At 37.7% G+C, this 20,463-nt stretch overlaps 1 protein-coding gene across 1 annotated transcript in view; it reads right to left on the bottom strand.

Annotated features, from left to right (window-relative positions):
- The window catches only part of DNAH14 (dynein axonemal heavy chain 14), a 376,162-nt gene that overhangs the window by 104,194 nt on the left and 251,505 nt on the right, over nucleotides 1-20,463 (bottom strand). Inside the window, exons 52-59 of the mRNA XM_027564099.1 lie at nucleotides 20,061-20,228; nucleotides 18,800-18,892; nucleotides 16,208-16,405; nucleotides 13,437-13,598; nucleotides 10,852-11,043; nucleotides 8,825-9,006; nucleotides 4,105-4,213; nucleotides 2,668-2,793 (exon numbers count right to left, since the gene is read on the bottom strand). Of these exons, the coding sequence (XP_027419900.1) occupies nucleotides 2,668-2,793; nucleotides 4,105-4,213; nucleotides 8,825-9,006; nucleotides 10,852-11,043; nucleotides 13,437-13,598; nucleotides 16,208-16,405; nucleotides 18,800-18,892; nucleotides 20,061-20,228 (1,230 nt within the window). The remainder of the gene's footprint in view (nucleotides 1-2,667; nucleotides 2,794-4,104; nucleotides 4,214-8,824; nucleotides 9,007-10,851; nucleotides 11,044-13,436; nucleotides 13,599-16,207; nucleotides 16,406-18,799; nucleotides 18,893-20,060; nucleotides 20,229-20,463) is intronic.

Genomic DNA, 20,463 nt, shown 5'->3' with positions numbered 1-20,463 from the left:
ATACAAAAGCTACTATCATTAGCTAATATCTCAAAGTATCACAATAAATATTTAGGCAAGGTTTATTATAAACAATAGTGAATGTGAATAGATATTTCTAATAGCCTTTTTGATAATTTCAAAATATTTTGCTTGGCTCCTTGTTAGATCTGATTAGATCATCATTAAAAACATGGCTGAAGAATAAATAGTTCATATCAGAGATACGAGCGGTATCGGCCTGCCGTCTTCTCATTCTTCGCTTGTACTTTCAGTGTTAGCATTATTTTCAATCCAAGGTTTCTCTGAGAACCCTTTTCAAGCTACCTGTCCATATTTTAATTGCTTATTTACTTCAAGCTGGATAACATAATAGGTAAATCCCCTCACTTGGACACAAATAAGCTGCAGGGCTTCCTGCTGAGCATTGAGGAAATGAGGAGGCCACCGCAACCAACCCTTCCATCCTTCAGATGATCCTCTTGGAGGCCACATGCATTTCTGATATGGGTTGAATGAGTTTTATTCATTGTAACCAGAAGAACCAGACTATCTATTTTCTTAAGGGACCCTCTGTCTTTGCACTTCACTTAATAGTACCTTGCATGTAGTAGGTATTAATATAAATATTTTCTGGGAAAAAAAATGAAAAACAGGCAAAGTTGGAACAGAGACAGGGATCAAGACCATCTCCATGGAAAAGAAATGCAAAAAAGCAAAATGGCTGTCTGGGGAGGCCTTGCAAATAGCTGTGAAAAGAAGAGAAGCGAAAAGCAAAGGAGCAAAGGACACATATAAGCCTGTGAATGCAGAGTTCCAAAGAATAGCAAGAAGAGATAAGAAAGCCTTCCTCAGCGATCAATGCAAAGAAATAGAGGAAAACAACAGAATGGGAAAGACTAGAGATCTCTTCAAGAAAATTAGAGATACAAAGGGAACATTTCATGCAAAGATGGGCTCGATAAAGGACAGAAATGGTAGGGACCTAACAGAAGCAGAAGATATTAAAAAGAGGTGGCAAGAATACACAGAAGAACTGTACAAAAAAGATCTTCATGACCAAGATAATCACGATGGTATGATCACTCACCTAGAGCCAGACATCCTGGAATGTGAAGTCAAGTGGGCCTTAAACAAAGCTAGTGGAGGTGATGGAATTCCAGTTGAGCTATTTCAAATCCTGAAAGATGATGCTGTGAAAGTGCTGCACTCAATATGCCAGCACATTTGGAAAACTCAGCAGTGGCCACAGGACTGGAAAAGGTCAGTTTTCATTCCAATCCCAAAGAAAGGCAATGCCAAAGAATGCTCAGACTACCGCACAATTGAACTCATCTCACACACTAGTAAAGTAATGCTCAAAATTCTCCAAACCAGGCTTCAGCAATATGTGAACCGTGAACTTCCAGATATTCAAGCTGGTTTTAGAAAAGGCAGAGGAACCAGAGATCAAATTGCCAACATCTGCTGGATCATGGAAAAAGCAAGAGAGTTCCAGAAAAACATCTATTTCTGCTTTATTGACTGTGCCAAAGTCTTTGAGTGTGTGGATCACAATAAACTGTGGAAAATTCTGAAAGAGATGAGAATACCAGACCACCTGACCTGCCTCTTGAGAAACCTATATGCAGGTCAGGAAGCAACAGTTAGAACTGGACATGGAACAACAGACTGGTTCCAAATAGGAAAAGGAGTACCTCAAGGCTGTATATTGTCACCCTGCTTATTTAACTTATATGCAGAGTACATCATGAGAAACGCTGGGCTGGAAGAAGCATAAGCTGGAATCAAGATTGCTGGGAGAAATATCAATAACCTCAGATATGCAGATGACACCACCCTTATGGCACAAAGTGAAGAGGAACTCAAAAGCCTCTTGATGAAAGTGAAAGTGGAGAGTGAAAAAGTTGGCTTAAAGCTCAACATTCAGAAAACGAAGATCATGGCATCTGGTCCCATCACTTCATGGGAAATAGATGGGGAAACAGTGGAAACAGTGTCAGACTTTATTTTTTTGGGCTCCTAAATCACTGCAGATGGTGACTGCAGCCATGAAATTAAAAGACGCTTACTCTTTGGAAGAAAAGTTATGACCAACCTAGATAGCATATTGAAAAGCAGAGACATTACTTTGCCAACAAAGGTCCATCTAGTCAAGGTTATGGTTTTTCCAGTAGTCATGCATATATGCGAGAGTTGGACTGTGAAGAAGGCTGAGCGCCAAAGAACGGATGCTTTTGAACTGTGGTGTCGGAGAAGACTCTTGAGAGTCCCTTGGACTGCAAGGAGATCCAACCAGTCCATTCTGAAGGAGATCAACCCTGGGTGTTCTTTGGAAGGAATGATGCTGAAGCTGAAACTCCAGTACTTTGGCCACCTCATGCGAAGAGTTGACTCATTGGAAAAGACTCTGATGCTGGGAGGGATTTGGGGCAGGAGGAGAAGGGGACGACAGAGGATGAGATGGCTGGATGGAATCACTGACTCGATGGACCTGAGTTTGAGTGAACTCCGGGAGTTGGTGATGGACAGGGAGGCCTGGCGTGCTGAGATTCATGGGGTCACAAAGAGTCGGACACGACTGAGTGACTGAACTGAACTGAACTGAGCCTGACTTTTAAATTTTTGGGGTAGGAAACAATTTTGCAAATCTCTAAGTGACTTTCATTGAGTATATTTTAATTTTACCTGAGCATACTCTTCTACGATTCTTACTTCTTCTGCCATGATTTCTTCATCCTGTTTAACAAGCATCTGAACTTTCTCAACCACTTGGGAATCTTTCTGTAGTTTTTCCATTAGGATTTCTTTCTCCTAATGAACCAAACAACTCTTCTTAAAATAAGTTTTAAGAGACATGATATCTTTTTAAAAAGAGAAATCAAATAGCTTATTTCATTCTTACAGAATTTGTCAAATCACCTCAAAATATATTTGTTTAATAGACTAATAAAAATGATTACAACAAATATAATTTCATAAAATTATAATTTCATACAAATATAATTTCATACAATTTCATACATATAAAGATTGATGATGAGTAATGATTTTTAGAATACTTGGCCAACTGCAAGTTATCACAGTGCATTTCAGATGTATTTAAGTAATAACTGCAGATTTTTCTATTTCTTTTATAATTAGGTAAATACTTATTATTGGCTTCCCAGGTGGGTCAGTATTAAAGAATGCAGCTGCCAATGCAGGAGATGTGGATTGGATCCCTAGGGAAGGAAGATCCCCTGGAGGAAGAAATGGCAACCCACTCCAGTATTCTTGCCTGGAAAATTCCATGGACAGAGGAGTCTGGTGTTCTACAGTCCATGGGGTCACAAAGAGTCAGACACAACTGAGCGACCGAGCACATAATAATATCAATTATCACATTTAATTATTAGAATATAATAATGGCTGAGTAATACGCCATTACATATAGGTACCACATCTTTTTTTATCCATTCATCTGTCGATGGATATCTACGTTGCTTCCATGTCCTACTGTAAATAGTGTTGCAATGAACATTGGGGTACATGAGTCTTTTTGAGTTACTGTTTTCTCAGGGTATATGTCCAGTAGTGGAATTGCTGGGTCATATGGCAATTTGCACAGATGTAGGCACAAGGCAATTCCCTGCCTTGTGGACATAGGGCAGGAAGGAGAGGGTGGGACGAACTGAAAGAGCAGCAGTGACGTACAGACACTACCACATACAGAATAGACAGTGGGAAGCTGCTGCATAGCACAGGGAGCTCAGCTTGGTGCTGTGATGACCTAGAGGGTTGGAATGGGGCTGGGTGTGAGGGAGGTCCCAGAAGGAGGGTATATATGTACACATATGGCTGAAACATGTGGTTGTATAGCAGAAACTAACACGATATTATAAACCAATTATATTTTCAATAAAAATAAATTAAAAAAGACAATGATGTTACTACTTTGCTATTGTGTTGTTACCGCTTTCCTCATTTTACAGATAAGGAAACTAAGACTAAGAGAGGTTGCACAGCTGCATGGTAATAAAGCTGAAGTTCTAACCCATATTTGTCAAGTATCAGCTTCTGCTTTCAAACACCATTCCATGTTAAACCATAAAATTTAAAAAAGAGATCCAAAATCAAACACACCTTTGTTTTTTGTTCTATTTGAGGGCCAAGAATCAAGAGCTCCTCCTGCATATCTGTGACTAGAGCAGTTGTTTCCAGGATCTTGGATAGGCCCATATGGAAACGTTCCCTGAAGGGAAAGAAAGTATTAAGAGAGCATTTTGTTGTTGTTCAGTTGCTCAGTCATGTCCAACTCTCTGCGACCCCATGGACTGCAGCACACCAGGCTTCTCTGTCCTTCACTATCTCCTGGAGTTTGTTCAAATTCATATCCATTGAGTCAATGACCCAAGCATCTCATCCTGTCATTCCCTTTTCTCTCCTCATGCCCTCAGTCTTTCCCAGCATCAGGGTCTTTTCCAATGAGTCAGCTCTTTGCATCAATTAAGAAAGTATAGATATAACAAAATAATAGCCAAGCAAGATTCACTGTAATCATGGACTGGAGTACCACATAGTAAAGAGGCCCATTCTCCCCAAAATGATATATAGGTTTCCTGTCAGAATCTCAGTAAAAAAAAAATGTTTTTTATGTATAGATGTGCTTATTCTAAAATTTATATGGAAAGGCAAATGAACTAAGGTAATTAAAATAATTTTGAAAAAAAAGAATAAAGTGGGTGGAATTATTCTACCTGATTGTAAGACTGATTACATAGTGACAGTAATCAAGATTATATTGGTATTGGCAGAGAGATAGATATGAAGATTGACGGAACAGATAGAGAAAACAAAAGTAAACCCACACAAGTACACCTAACTCAGTTTTGACAAAGGTGCAAAAGCAAGAGAGGAAGATAAGGTTTTTCAACCAATGGTGCTGGGGCATCAGTTACATCAGATGAGCTGTAACCTAACCTTACACCTCATGTTTATGCAAAAATTAACTTGAAATGGACCATAGAATTAAATGTAAAACTATACTACTTTCAGAAGAAAATATAGGAAAAAGTGATCAGGATCTAGGGTTTGGTGAAGAGTTCTTAGATACGAGACACATAATTTATAAAAGAAAAAAAATCATAAATTGGACTTCATCAAAAATTAGGACCCTTTTCTCTGTGAAAGGGAGAATGAAAATACAAGTTACCAACTGGAATAAGATACTTGTAATCCACATATCTGACAAAGGACTTATTTTAGAATATATAAAGAATTCCCAAACTAACAATGAAAAACTTGAACAATTTAGAAAATGTGAAAAAGATATGAAGAGACATTAAATTGAAAAGGATATATGGATGGCAAAGAAGGGCATGAAAAGATATTCAGCATCACTAACCATTAAGGTGTAAATTAAGATCACAATGTCATATAATTACATACTTATTAAAATAGTCAATATACAAAATAGTGACAATACCAAATGCTCTCAAGCATGCAGAGGAACTGACTCTCCCATACATAATTTATAAAACTACAAAAAATAGTACAGTCATTTTGAGTAACAATTTGATATTTTCTTCATAGGTCAGAGGACCTAACAGTTACACTCTTGCCATTTATCCTGGAGAAATAGAAATTTGTATCTGCCCAGAAACCTGTACAGAGATATATTCATAATAACTCCAAATTAGAATCAGCCCAAATTCCTTCAATGGTTAGACAAATTGTGGTACACCCATAGGGACTATTACTTTAGCAATAAAATGGAATAAACTCATGATACATGCAATAGCTTAGATCCCAGAGGCATTATGTTGAGTGAAAGCACTATCGCTCTCTGTATGTGAAGAATAAAAACGGAGAAATGCTGAACAGATTAGCAGTTGCAAGGTATTTGGAACAGGAGGAGGAAAAGAGTGGGAGTGACTGTGAAGAGGGTAGCAGTAGGGGGAATCTTTGTGGTGATGAACTCGTTCTATATCTTGCTTGCTGTTGTGGTTATACAAATTGCTACAAATGATAAAGTTGAATGGCATGGAACTATAAACACACATTGTACCAATGACAGTTTTCCGGTTTTGATGTTGTACTACAGTCATGTAAAATGTGAGCACGAGAGAAACTGAGTAAGAGGTACTTTGGACCTCTCTGTACTATTTTTGTAACTTCCTGTGAATCTAATAACGTCCAAAACAAATTTTCTTTTTAAATAAGAAACAATAAGATAAGTTTGAAATTTTTTCATTTATCTATTCACTAGAATAAAAAACTGAAAATATACATTTGTATGGAATAAAATAAATGAAAGATTTAAATAAGAAGACTACTAAGCTATTGGTCCACAAAATTTTAGTTCTAAGACAGGGAATAAGTTCCATAGAGCATTTTCTAAAAATTGAATATATGGTTTCTATTTCTTGGGCTTTCATAATCTATTAGAACATCATCACCCATACCCTTTAAATTGTGAATTACACAGATATTTTTGATATTTTATTTTTTATCTAGCTCTAGGATAGGTCCTCAAAAGTCTCATGTGGATTACCACATTAGCTTTCAAGTCTTGTTTTTATTTTTTGTCTCTCTCCAATTTATTCTCCATACCAGAGTGATCTTCCTAAAATAAGTCTATTTATACTATTTACCTATTTAAAGAGTTGTTATTTGTTGTGTGTTGTGTACATCAGACGTTGCGCTTAGCATTTAATTTGTAAACATATGACCCCCTAGAAACAGGTGATATTAAAAATATAATGGACTCTAAGGGAAAACTAAAGAAACACAGACAACTGAAACTAAGCTCCCAATGAAACGCACTCTTATGACACGTAATCTGGGCTTTAAAAGTGATTATTTCCCAAAAGGGTATCTCCCACTGAAACAGGATGTTAAATGTTTTGGGGGTGGAGAAGAGGCGTGGACTGGCTGTAAGAGACCCAAAGCACATAATTAACCCTTCCCTTCCCTTTTTTCCTGTCCCATATCTATCCCTGGGAAACTTCTTACTGGATTTGTAAGAAGTAAAGAAGAGCTATGAAGTTGGGACTTATCACCTGGTGCTTCTTTTTACAAAATACTTATACTTGATGGCTATAAGCGCTATTGGATATTGATGATAATGATCATGCACATAAGGGGATAACTTATGGTAATCCTGATTACACATCAGGGGGGTAAGGAGATGTTCTACAATAGTTCAAGGTAATAAGGAAGAAACTATTGAGCAACTTAAGGATGTACAATGTGGGTAAGACATGGGGAAGACTGTGGATGAAGTGATTGTGACAGACACTGGTCATACCAATCATGACTGCAAATGGAGAGCAACAACCCTGGATGGTGGGAAGGGGACACCTTAAAACCTGGAGGTTGGAGGTAGAAGGAAGTTCCATTAATTCCTTATAACTCTTGTCTATAGGGCATCTGGCCAATTTACCCAGCCTGTGGCCATCATACTCAATTTAATCACCAACCAACAAAAGGCTTAATCCATGGACTTTCAGAAGCATTTTAGGAGCTGCTAACCCAGAGGAGTGAATGGCCTTTATGTAAAACAATGGAACAAGATTAACCTTTTGAACTAATAGGATTGTTTTCACAGACTGTAGCAACTGTTGTACAATTGATGTTGAATGTACCACTCAAAGTTGTTGACAAAAAATAAATGAGATTCTGATACCATGTGGGTAAAATGCTGCTGCTGAGGTTGGTACTGCTTCTGTAAATGTCAGGTCTATATTCGTGCACCACATACAAACTAGTTTAAACTCTCAAGCATGAGTGGTGGTGAAAATTTTCATTGCCCTGGGCTTCCAGCTGGCCAATAAAGGCAGAGTATGGGCAAATGCCAATTATTGACACATTTGGATCAATAACAATTTTAACTGGCTTGGCTCAAGATACGAAATCTGTCTGTGGTCTGTCCTCCAAGTGGCAGTCATCATGGCCATTCTCACCCAATGTTGTCCAAGAATGGATTTGGTCTAAGTCCCTATCAGTGCATTTAACTGGGATATCTGATAGAGTGGGCTGTTCTTTTTCAGCTGGATAAATGACAGGTTGGAGGATAGAGCTGTAAAGGAATGCCTTCACATGGTACCCTGGCAACTTTTTATGCCTTCATATAGGTCACACAGGAGAAGGTTTAACTACAACTGAGATAAGTCTGTGATCCTTCTGGAACATGAGAGCATGGAATGCTTGTGAGCAGATGCTATAAGACTATTTCCCACTGTCTTTATCTTCTGGGAGGCTGCCATGAGATTGTTTCTCAACGACTCTAGAGTTCTGATTAGATATGAGACTTTCTACCTCAGGTTTCCTCCCCCCACCCTTCCCAGGTCCAGCTGAAGGTTCTAAAACTGCGGAGCTGCAGCATGCCATGGATTTCTCAGCAACAGGGCATCCCACTATCAGTGTTGTAGTTGGGAAGAGTCCCTGGAGAAGGAAATAGCAACCCACTCCAGTACTCTTGCCTGGAGAATCCCATGGACAGAGGAGCCTGGTGGCTACAGTCCATGGGGTCCCAAAGAGTTGGACACAACTGAGTGACTTCCACTTTCATTTCATGGGATAAGGGACATTGGGAATGGCAATGCTGGTTACTCTTGTTTTCAATGTCCATGTCTGACTCTAATAGTCTATTGCTTCTTCACTGGCAGAATCTGTCAGCCTTGCCTTGACAGGGGCAACCTGTGAATGACCACAGGGGAGATAGACACCTACCTCTTAAGATCTTCTGTAGCTTTTGCTCTTTTCCCTCCAATGAAAAGGTGGATTTGGGTTCACTTGCATTTGTATCCCTTTTCACAAATAAGAGCACAAATATATATCTGACTTGGTCTCAAAGTCTTACCTCTTCTTTTGCATTTTCTTCTCTCGGGACTTCAAAATGTGGACAAATGTATCCATGAATCGCAAGTAGTTATTGGGAGTGATATAATAACGCCTTCTAGTTGTTTGAAAGTATTTTATGTTCAACTCTTTTATGCTTCTGTGGATTTGGACACATGTTGGAACTAGTCTTTCTTTTAAGTTCTGAAAAATAGTAATTTCTAAGAATTAAGAGAAAGCAGTCTAAATACACACACAAAAGAAAATTGACAATGCAAATACATTTGTCATTTCTGAGATGTGGAGACACAGAAAAAGGGTTTGGATGAATGGGACTAAAAATACATGAGTTTTAGTGGTTAGGATGAGCTTAGAGTGGAAAAGACAAAAAGAAAAAAGGTTAACAATAAATGACATCTCAGCTAGGTTTTTCCCTTATTTCTGCTGCAGCACTCCAAGGATTTAGGGTACACTGTCAATGGCCAAGGTTTATAGTGCTTTATCTCTTATCTTCCTTTCTTTAAAGTAGGTTATTGATAGCAAGATACCCAATTTTCATGAGTAAAATAAAGCTAGAAAAATGTAAGGACTTAAAGGATGTATAGTCAGCCCTCTGTATCTGTGGGTTCTGCACACACAGATTCAAACGACCACTGAAAATACTTCTTAAATATTCCAGAAAGTTTCCAAAAGCAACATATGAATTTCTCTTGTGCTGGCAACTATTTACATAGTATTTGCATTGTATTTACAATTATCTACATATACTTACAATGTATTAGGTATTACAAGTAATTTAGAGATGATTTAAAATATAGAATGTGCACATATTATGGGTAAATGCTATACTATTTTATATAAGGGATTTGAGCATCCAGGGCTTCCCTCATAGCTCACTTCGCAAAGAATCTGCCTGCAATGCAGGACACCCCGCTTCGATTCCTAGGCTGGGAAGATCCTCTGGAGAAGGGATAGGCTACCCAGTCCAGTATTCTTGGGCGCCCCTTGTGGCTCAGCTGGTAAAGAATCCACCTGCAACACAGGAGATGTGGGTTTGATCCCTGGATTGGGAAGATCCCTTGGAGAAGGGAAACGCTACCCATTCCAGTATTCTGGCCTGGAGAATTCCATGGACTTTATAGTCCATAGGGTTTCAAAGAGTCAGGCACGACTGAGTGACTTTCACTTTCATTTGAGCATCCTGATTTTGGTATTTTGCAGGGTTTGGGGGAGGGGGCTGGAACCGTTCCTTATGGAAATCAATGGATCAATCATTGTAGAGATACAGGTAGGCAAAACTAGAGTAGAAAGAGTGTCCTCTTTGCTTACCTTCAGAGAGAATCTGACTTGAACATAATTTAGTCCTGTTTACGCATCTCCAGTCCACCAAGCCTAGTTAAACCGGTCACTCTTAACTCAGCTGCAATTTCTTGCTGGTTCCACCCTGAATCTACCCCTTATTGGCCTTTGCTTTCCTTAAACACTTGGAGAGGTAAGGTTGTAAGCCCCTTTCTAGGCCCCACAGAGTTTCAGGCCTCTCTGAATTTGCAACTTCTTTTGCCAACATCTCTCGGGATCTTCATTTGAATCACTCTAGAACAGATTCTTACTGACTTGTGGCTTATGAGTTCTGAGGTAATTTTGCGTGTGGCTTGTGCTCTCATTTCTTTGTAGTTGTGTTGCTGTAACCAACCCAGTGAAATTCACAAGAAGAACACAGAAGGTTGCAGTATCCTTACCAGAGCATGCAAAATGGAGGTGGTTTACCTTTGTGGAAATCTGCTGTCTACCATGAGAGCAGAACAGTGAAGAGACCCCAGCAGTGAGGAATCTCGGCATCATTGAGACAGGGTGAATTAGGGGGCAAAAGAGATGGGGAGTTGATAAAGAGTCAAGACAAACACTTGACTTATTTCATAATTTTGCCCAGAACTGCCTCTCTTTGCCCACCTAAGGTTCATTGTCATTCAGAGATGTAGTGTTGTTGGATTCTGATAATAAATTGAAATCTTCACTTGCATTAGATTTCTTTAAAGGGGTTATATTTACCTCTCTGTTCTTGATATCCACTTTTTCTCTTAAGAAAGTGTCAGCTACAATCAGCAGAGCTTCTTCCGGCCACTTCTCATACCAATCAACTGTGCAGGAGCTGATCAGGGAAGGATATAGTCTACAGTTTTGGTGAAAGTTAGGTCTTGTAGGGCTCATGGTCATAAGAATATTAAGATTTTTATGTATTCTCTGAAAATTAATAAAAATATAATTTGTTTAAATGCAATCCACTTCTTTGAAGAAAATATTATATGGAAAATTCCATTTAAAATTTGTTTCAATTTTTTCCTTAATGGGGGGAGTACCTATCAATCATGTACTGAGTATCTGTCATAAATCAGAGTCCTTCCAGGGGAAACTACAAGCTTAACAGAGCCCTTCTGAGGAAAGGAGGCAGGTTCTGTTCTAGAGGACCTCACCCTCTTGGCTTCAGCTGGATGGACTGGGTAGGGGAGTCACTGGACTCAGAGCATTCCTTGTATAAACCATCCTTTATAAGGGGATCTGGTGCTAGAACTCTATTCAGTAGGGCAGTTTGTACCAGATGGTGATGAGTCTGTCTATTTAACTGTTTCCTCTGGAGTGGTGTGCATTTAAGACTCACAGAAACTCAAAGAAAGAAACAGATGAATTAAAGCTAAAAGAGATGCAGAGAATCAGAACAATGTTATGTACATAACACCTCAGAGATACTAATAAACTCCTACAGCTGAAGGATTACAGCCAAGTAGTATTAGATTCTACATAATTTTTCAGGTCCTAGGCAAAGTGCTAGTTTCAAAGAAGTTTGCCTGCATCCTTGCCCCACCTAAAACCTGGTTGTGTTGTTGCTGTTCTTGGCTTCTTGGAAGGACTGACCACAGGGTACAGATTCCTTCCTCATTGCCTACATCACTTTATGATAAAACCACATTATTGAAAGCAGCTTCAGTGAGTCAATGGTCCATCTAACTCAAAGGGTTCAACTTGTACAAAGTGATAATATCTTTGAGTATCAGGCAACCTATTTTGCCAAATAAGAGTGGTAAAGCTGAAGGAAGACTAAAGGGTAAGATTTTCCCCCTCCTGCTTGTCTTTAAAATTTTTATAAAAACAAATGCAACTCAATGCAAAATTCACAAAATACAGAAATCTTTAAATTGAAAATGAAATTGCATGTGTGCTTAGTTGTGTCCTACTCTTCGTGACCCCATGGACTGTAGCCCACTAGGCTCTTGTGTCCATGGACATTTTCCAGGCAAGAATACTGGAGTGGGTTGTCATTTCCCACTCCAGGGGATCTTCCTGACCCAAGGATTGAAATTTGTCTCTTGTGTCTCCTGCACTGGTGGGCATATTCTTTACTGAGCCACCTGGGAAAACCCACAAAATGAAATTACCTCTCTTTGCTTTGCCCATTTGCAAACTCCTACTTGAAGATATCCAACAGTTTAAAATGTGTTTTCACTATTTATTATTACTGTAAAAAACCTCACATCATTTTTGAAAGTATGGCATATATATAAAATTAAAATTGATTTCTACTTGGGATTCTTATTTTTTATTTCTGGAGGGCACTATTCGCCACACTCTAAATCAGAATTTATTTTCCTTTTCCACTCACAATCTATTGGGTAAACCAATTTTGTAAAGAAGTGCTAGAGTGCCACAAGTTTTCAGGATAACTCCTATCCTTCTTTCTACTGCAGCATTTTAAAATACAACTCAATTCAAACATCCATTTATATTATATTGTTCTCTTACAATTGTGGATTCCATTCCCAGAATTTTTTACATGTTTTTGTTGTGCAAGATCACTAAGTATCTGCTGAGGAAGGGATGGTGGTTCAGTTCAATTTTCAAATGTCTCCATAAAAGATAGAAACTGACTTGAGAAATAAGTTGGCCTGTGGTACTTTACCAGTGAACATTTTGGCTTGGGTAATCATATCTATCTGTTCACTCAGCCACTGGTCATTCACCATGTCTTAAAGACACAGAATGCCTAGTTAATTTGTCCAGTTGATATCTCTCATCAAGCTGATTCTTTCACAGCAAGCCCACTGCCGAGTTCATTCTGAATATTACCTGCTCTACCTGGATAACCCATAACCTCCTGGACAGTTCTAGGGCTTTTTAGGGGGATGAGGAATTCTTGTTTCTTTCCTTTCCAGGCTTGTTACCAGCATACAACTGAAATAAAAAAAACTTCATTGGCTAGAAATGGATCACAGGGTGTGAAATAATCTTGGGATCTTATTTCTCTTATTGCCTCAAGGTATTATTATTTTTTTAAGTCATTGTTAGCCAGTCAGTCCCAGATTCTTGCTCATGTTTGTCCTGCCTATGGTGTGTCTGTGTATAAGGATGGCAGTCATTATTATAGCTTTAAAAACTCATGTAAAAAACCAAAGAAATTATCCAACTTGAAATTCATGTACAGAATTATAAACACAGTCTATTTTTTAATGCAGACCTTTATGTTCATTGCAGCATTATTTTCAACAAATAGTGGACACTAGCATAAAATTTTGTGAAATTTGAACATGGTCTGTTTTCAATTTAATATGACAATTTGATAAAGGCAATCCACAAAAATGTACCTTTTGGAAGAACAAAAGTAAAGCTTGCCTATTATCGACATAACCAGACTGTTCGGCAAGAGCTCTAAGCTTGAGGGCAATCGCATCCAGCTCTTCATTTTCAAACAGGTCAGGTATTTTCCCCAAATTAATAATGCTGTTCAAATCTTCCATAAATAACTCCTTAGGCAAAACATACATTTAATCAGGAATGAGTAAATTGGGCATGTATTCTACTCTGGACAAAGCTAATCGAGAAAGCAATAGTGTTTCAGGAGAACTTAGATCAAAAAAATAACTTCTTTTAATGTGAGCCCATCAAAAACATTTTTTTCTGAGTCAAAATAAGCTTTATCTATTCATTCATTTATTCAAACATTAGGGAAACAGATTTGGTACCGACAGCATGCCAAACACTGCGCTGTGCATGGGGAGGAGGCGTGGGAGGAGTGGGTGCAATGATTAAGTTGAGCAGGGACTCTGCTTCACACAGTTTATAGCAGTTCTCGGTATCTCTATTTTTTTGTTTGAATACTACACAAACTATTAGAAATCACATGGCCAAAAGCTTATTTTAACCAAGAACATCTCTATAAAGGGTTCCAAAATGAATGGGAAGGTAACAGAGGAGAAGCAGCAATGAAAGAAATTCTACCAGAGGAGTAATAAAAAAAAGTATGAGCATTTTGGTTTTTAGAATAAATCCAAGCTTTCTTTTAACAAAAAAGCATTATTAGCATTATCAGTGCCTCAAGATACAGTATTCTTTAGCCACTCACAGGGACCTGGTATTTCAGCCCAGTTGAGAAATGGCAGAGAACTGGGGGGCTGAGTCCAATAGAGGCTGACAGAGGTGACATGGGGCTAACTGCTTTCCTGTCTCACCTAAGACATGATGGAGAACCACCAAAGATTTATTAAGTACTCTGATTATTGCCTACTTGTTGAGAGTCTAGCTAAATTACCCCATAGTATTATTGCTTCAGCACCCATTTTGTTTGGCCAAGCAGCCTGCTGGGGGATTTAAACTGACATTATACCTCTCATGGATGCACATGCCTTAGATACCAACCCACAGAATTAAAAGCAAATGTAAATTCTGATATGACTTCCCAACAGCCCTTGTGTCAAGTCTTCCCTGCTTCCCAGAGCCTTCCCTATATGTGCTCCTTAGATAAGACCCCCATGGAACTTACCCTTGTTGGGTTTGAATTGACCAATCTGGCCCTAGCCTGGAAACTCCAAAAGCACTGCAAAGCACTGTACCCCCAATCAAGGCGTGTGCCCTGGTCCTACCTCTCTCTCTCTCTCTCTGCACTTTGCCTTGACTTCCCATCGGTTCCCTCAAAGCATGCTGTGTACCTCCTGCAGAACCTGAGTAATAAACTTCTTTTTCAGATTCTCTTGTCTTTTGTTAAACTGTAGCTCACCATCTGGTACCCTGCACTTAACAAATGTTAACAAACTTAACAAAGTCATAACATCATTTTTTTGGATTCATGTGGAAAGCAATGATGTGGCTAGAAAAAGTCTGGAAAGGAGATGCAATAACCTTAAAGTTCTGCATAACATGGAAAGTGAAAGTGAAAGTCGCTCTGCTATGACCGACTCTGCAATTCCATGGGCTATACAGTCTATGGAATTTTCCAGGTCAGAATACTGGAGTGGGTAGCCATTCCCTTCTCCAGCAGATCTTCCCAACCTAGGGATTGGACCCAGGTCTCCCGCATTGCAAGCGGATTCTTGACCAGCTGAGCCACCAGGGAAACCCCTGAATAACACAGGAGCCATGTTCAATTCAGCTTTGACAGTGGATTTCTGAAAAAATAGTTTCTTAAATTAGAATAATACATTCTTGGCAGGGAAGAAACTACATCTTCTGAAATCTAGCAAGTGTCTGGCAGAAACCTCAACCTGATCAAGGAGCAGAATATTCAAATTTGGGAAGGGGAGAATATATAGTTAAAGCAGAAAAACTGGATATTATGGAGAATAGCAGATATGACATGGCTCTTGGATTTACTTTCAAAATATGACATGAAAAACAAACAGACACATACAACTCTAGGGAGAGAGGCCCAGTATCAGGAGAAAAAACAAAATGGGAGTTTGAAACAATACTAATAACTATCCACCTCTGGATCATAGATAATAAACAATATTCCCTTGAAATTTTTTCCACAAAGAAGTACATACAATCTGAGGTGGTATTCCTAATTATGCTTTGGCTGTGGAAGGGTATAACTTATGCAAAAGAATAGATTTTTTGAAAGTTGAGCGATTAACATTTTTTTCTTACATATAAATAAGGCATAAGCTGCAAAGAAAGGTCTTGGCTTTGGTGAAACTTGAGCAGAAGGATAAAGAACAGAAACAGAAGCCTCAAACTCTGTGAGAGCACATTGTAGATTTCATGATCAGACAGTGGATACAGATGAAAGGGCTATTTTTAAAAGACAGATTATAAAACTGGTTTTAATGTAAAATGGATGACTTTAGTTACACAGATAAATTACTTCCAAGTAGTCAGTTAAAATTATAGAAACAGAAAATTCTTTTATTGTGGTACTTATGTATAACTATATACAGAATGATTGTAAATTCATAAACTCTATAGGCTATGATTGGATAAGCATGAAAAATAATGAAAAGAATTGATATGGCAGGTTAATAGGACCATAGATAAATATTTTCTTTCCAAATATTAAATTTGGAGGGTTCCACTGTGCCACCTGGGAATACCCCACATAAATATTAAACTTTAGCAAATAATAAAAACAAAAAGTACTTACTTGATCTAGGTTCAGATTACTAACTATCAAAGCAGAGGGGTTGCCTTCTAATCCTGCTTGCATAAACACTTTTTTGAAATCTTCTTTGAATTCTAAGTAGGCATAATTGTGAGATAAAGGCACCCTGTATATTTTGTGTTCTGCCAAATAACAGGCCAGAGTCGCACAAGTTTCTTTTCCACATCCATCTATTCCAATCTTGGGAAGAAAAAAAAAAATAGAAATTTTATTAAACAGAAATAAAAAGTTTTCTACTTAGATGTGCTAGAAAGTTAGTAAAACTACCTAAGACTATTTTAAAATGCTTTGATAAACACATGAAACATAAAGTATTTTATCAAAATCTTATAAGGCACTCAAACACTTTCAATATTTTAATCTTTTCTCTTCACAGCCTCTTGAACTACATGAAATAACTGCACTGAAAATAGCATAGATAGGCTTATAAAATCACTGCAATGTGACTATCAACATTTGACTCTTCATTTGTAAGGATTCAAAAAAGTCTTTTTCCATTTACTGTGGGCAATAACACTCAAGAAGTGCTCTTTGGGAATGATGATAAAGTTTTACCCTTTTAAAACAGTTTATTAAGGTGCAAACTATAGACTATACCTGTTTTAAGTGCACAATTACATGATTTTTAGTAAATTTACAGAGTTATGAAACCATCACCACAATCCATTTTTAGAGTACTTCTATCATTCCCCAAATATCCCTCAAGCTTATTTGTAGTCAATCCTGTTTCTAATCTCCAGTCCCAGGCAACCATTAATAGGCTTTTTTTCTCTATAGATCTGCCTTTGTTGGACATGCCCTATGAATGAAATCATACAGTAAGAAGTCTTTTGCATCTGACTTCTCAGTTAGCATGATGGTTTTGAGGTTCTCTGTGCTGTAGTGTGCATCAGCAGTTCATTCCTTTTCCATTAATGGATTCGGGGATGTTAAACCAAACATACATTCCTAGAATAAAACTCACTTGGCCATGATATATAATATTCATATGTTGTTACGTTCAGTTTGCTGATATTTCATTTAAAAATTAACAACTATATTCACAGTGATATTGGTATGTAGTTCTCTTTTTTCATGATGTCTATACAGTTTTGGTATCAGGGTGGTACTGGTCTCATAGATTAGCTGGGAAGTATTCCTTCTTCTATTTTCTGGAAGAGTTATAAAGGACTGATTTAATTTTTCCTTAAATGTTAGAATTCTCTAGTGAAGCCATTTGGCCCTAGGCTTTTCTTTGCGGGACATTTAAAAATTCCTAATTCAATCTTTTTATTAGTTATGTAAGTACAGATTTTATATTTCTTCAGTTCAGTAATTTATGTCTTTCGAGGAAGGTGTACATTTCATCAAGGTATATTAAATACTTGATCTTAATAGTTGGAGTGTTCTTGCCTTTTTTCTCTTGATTATCCTCTCTAAAGATTTGCCAGTTTTGTTGATCTTTTCAAAGAATCTTTTTTTTTTTATTTTCATTGATATTCTCTATTGTTTTTCTATTCTTTACTATCTTCTCTCATCTTTTCTCTCATATAACTTCCTCTTTGGGCTTAGTTTTCTTTTCTTTTGTAGTTTTGTAAGGTGGAAACTTAGGTTATTTACTTGAGATTTGTACACACTACCATATGTAAAATGGATAACCAATAAGGACCTACTATATAGCACAGGGAACTCTACTCAATCTCATGTGGCAGCGTGGATGGGAGGGGACTTTGGGGGAGAATGGACATATGTATGTGTAAGGCTGGGTCCCTCTGCTATCCACTTGAAACTATCTCAACATTGTTGATCAGCTATACTCCAAAATAAAATAAAATATAGGCATTTGTAGCAGTAATTTTCCCTCGAAGCACTGCTTTAGGTATGTTGTGTTTTGTTTGTTTGTTTGTTTGTTTTTTGTTTTGGTATGTTGTGTTTTTGTTTTCATTCACCTCAAAGCATTTTCTAATTTCTCTTGTGATTTCTTCTTTTACCCATTGGTTACTTAGGAATGTATTATAAAGGTTCTGCATATTTGTGAATACTCCAAATTTCTTCCTGTTATTGATTCCAGTAGTAATTCTTTTGTGATCTGAGAATATAATTTGAATGACTAAATTAAACAGTCATAATAATGTGACATATCATTGGTTGAATACGTTGGATTTTATTTAGCCTTCTGAAAGCTTTTCTCTATTTAAGGTATTGGCGGAATTTCCAAGAATTTAACTCTCATTTGCCTTCATGAGCAGTAAAATTTTGTGCAACGACTCATTTTTCTAAATAAATATTCAAGGAATTGTATTATTTTTGAAGTCAAGATTCACCTGCACAGACACTGTATTAATACTGAAGATATGCTAGAGATGGTGCCAGACCCACCACTGTTTTTACACATTAAATGCCTTCCAAAAACAAATAGCTGGTGAACTTTTAGGCACTTTTGAGAGGACAAGGATCTTGTCATACAAGTCAATGAATATGAGCTTTCATAAACAGAAAGTGTGCAAAAATTAAATTTCTGTAAGCAGAATTTTTATTGAATTTCCTTAATTTTTATTTTGCATACTAAAAAATTTGAAAAATTTAAATTCTTACCAGTAACATATGACTTCCTGATTGTCGAAGGATCCTTGTAGCTCTTGCAATGTGTTCTATGGCTTCCTTGAAAAATACCAAGGAATTAGAAATCTACCAGGGGAAACAAACAAACAAAAAAAATAGAGTGATTATAGGCATAGAAAAATTAAGTGTTCATTGTGGTTTTACATATAAGATATAGAAGTGAGAACGACTAATCTGGTAATCCAATAATTTAGACCCAATAAAGTAGTTTATATTTATGGAAAAGAGGTGTGCACAATGAGAACTGTCCTTTTGCCAATATTCTGATGAGCAAGATTGGGAGGCGGGCATAGGCTTGAGGGAAGAGAATGAAGGGGAGAGCAGCAATATCCAGGCTGATTTTCTATTTCTCTGTCTTGGGGTAGAACAAGCCTCAAGGAATCCGTGTATGGTATCTGATTTTGTTGGTGTCTATGTTCCAAATCACCTTTGCTCATAACTGTAATGGGAATGTAGTTTCCCATTGGACTTCCTGGTGCCTCAGATGGTAAAGAATCCTCCTGCAGTTCGGGAAACCTGTATTGGATTCCTGGGTTGGGAAGATCCCGTGGAGAAGGACATGGCAACCCATTCCAGTATTCTTGCCTGGAGAATCCCTATGGATAGAGGAGCCTACAGGGCTACCTACAGTTCATGGGTCGCAAAGAGTCGGACACGACTGAGTGACTAAGCACAGCACAATTCGAAAGACTGTGAATTATTCCCAGCTATATTGTTGCTACTTGTTGCCACACCCTCTCTTGCATTTAATTCCCTTAACTTTAATAATTCAACATTTTACCGCTTCAGTTGTGCACCTTTTATTTAAATGAGGCAAAATAAGATGAACCTATACTTCTACTGGACTGCACTAAAATTTGAGGGTGCATTTTTTGATCTCTCTCGCTCTTATACATACACACACATCTCAAAAATATTTGATTTTACATACACATATACATATGTGTACTGTTAGTCTCTCAGTCATGTCTGACGTTTTGCAATCCCATGGACTGTAGCCCACCAGGCCCCTCTGTCCATGGGGATTTTCCAGGCAAGAATACTGGAGTGAGTTCCCATTTCCTTCTCCAGGGGATCTTCCCAACTCAGGGAACGAACCTGAGTCTTCTGCATTGGCAGGCAGATTCTTTACTGATTGAGCTACCAGGGAAGCCTGTATATATGTGTGTGCATATATATATATATATATTTGAAAATAGTATTCCTTAGATTTTTGTATAGTATATGTCTCTACCTCCAAAGACGCTGAATTCAACTTCATTTGGAATTCAGTAAGTACTTCGGCAAGTTTATTATAGTCATTGGTATACTGATAGGTCTTCTTTTTATGAGATTTGTTTACATCCAAGAAATCCACAAATATAATTGGGTCATTTATCAGTTTTTCTTTGGTCCATTGGATCTATTGTAAGGTGATTGAATAGAAATTGTTAATAGCACAATTTTACTTATTATCAAGACTAAAACAATGTACTTGTATCAGAGAAGTTCTTAGCACAGTAGGTCTAGGTCTTGGGGGTTCTTAACCTTTTTTTGTGCCATGGATCCCCTTCTGACAGTGAAACCTGTGGACTCCTCATAAGAATAACATTTTAAACACATATAGTAAAATGCAAGGGTTGCAAAGGAAACCAAAT

The sequence above is a fragment of the Bos indicus x Bos taurus genome, chromosome 16 (assembly GCF_003369695.1).
Source record: "Bos indicus x Bos taurus breed Angus x Brahman F1 hybrid chromosome 16, Bos_hybrid_MaternalHap_v2.0, whole genome shotgun sequence".
In the NCBI taxonomy this organism is placed as follows: Eukaryota; Metazoa; Chordata; class Mammalia; order Artiodactyla; family Bovidae; genus Bos; species Bos indicus x Bos taurus.
The sequence above is the reverse complement of the archived record's forward strand: the minus strand, read 5'-3'. Positions and strand labels throughout refer to the sequence as shown.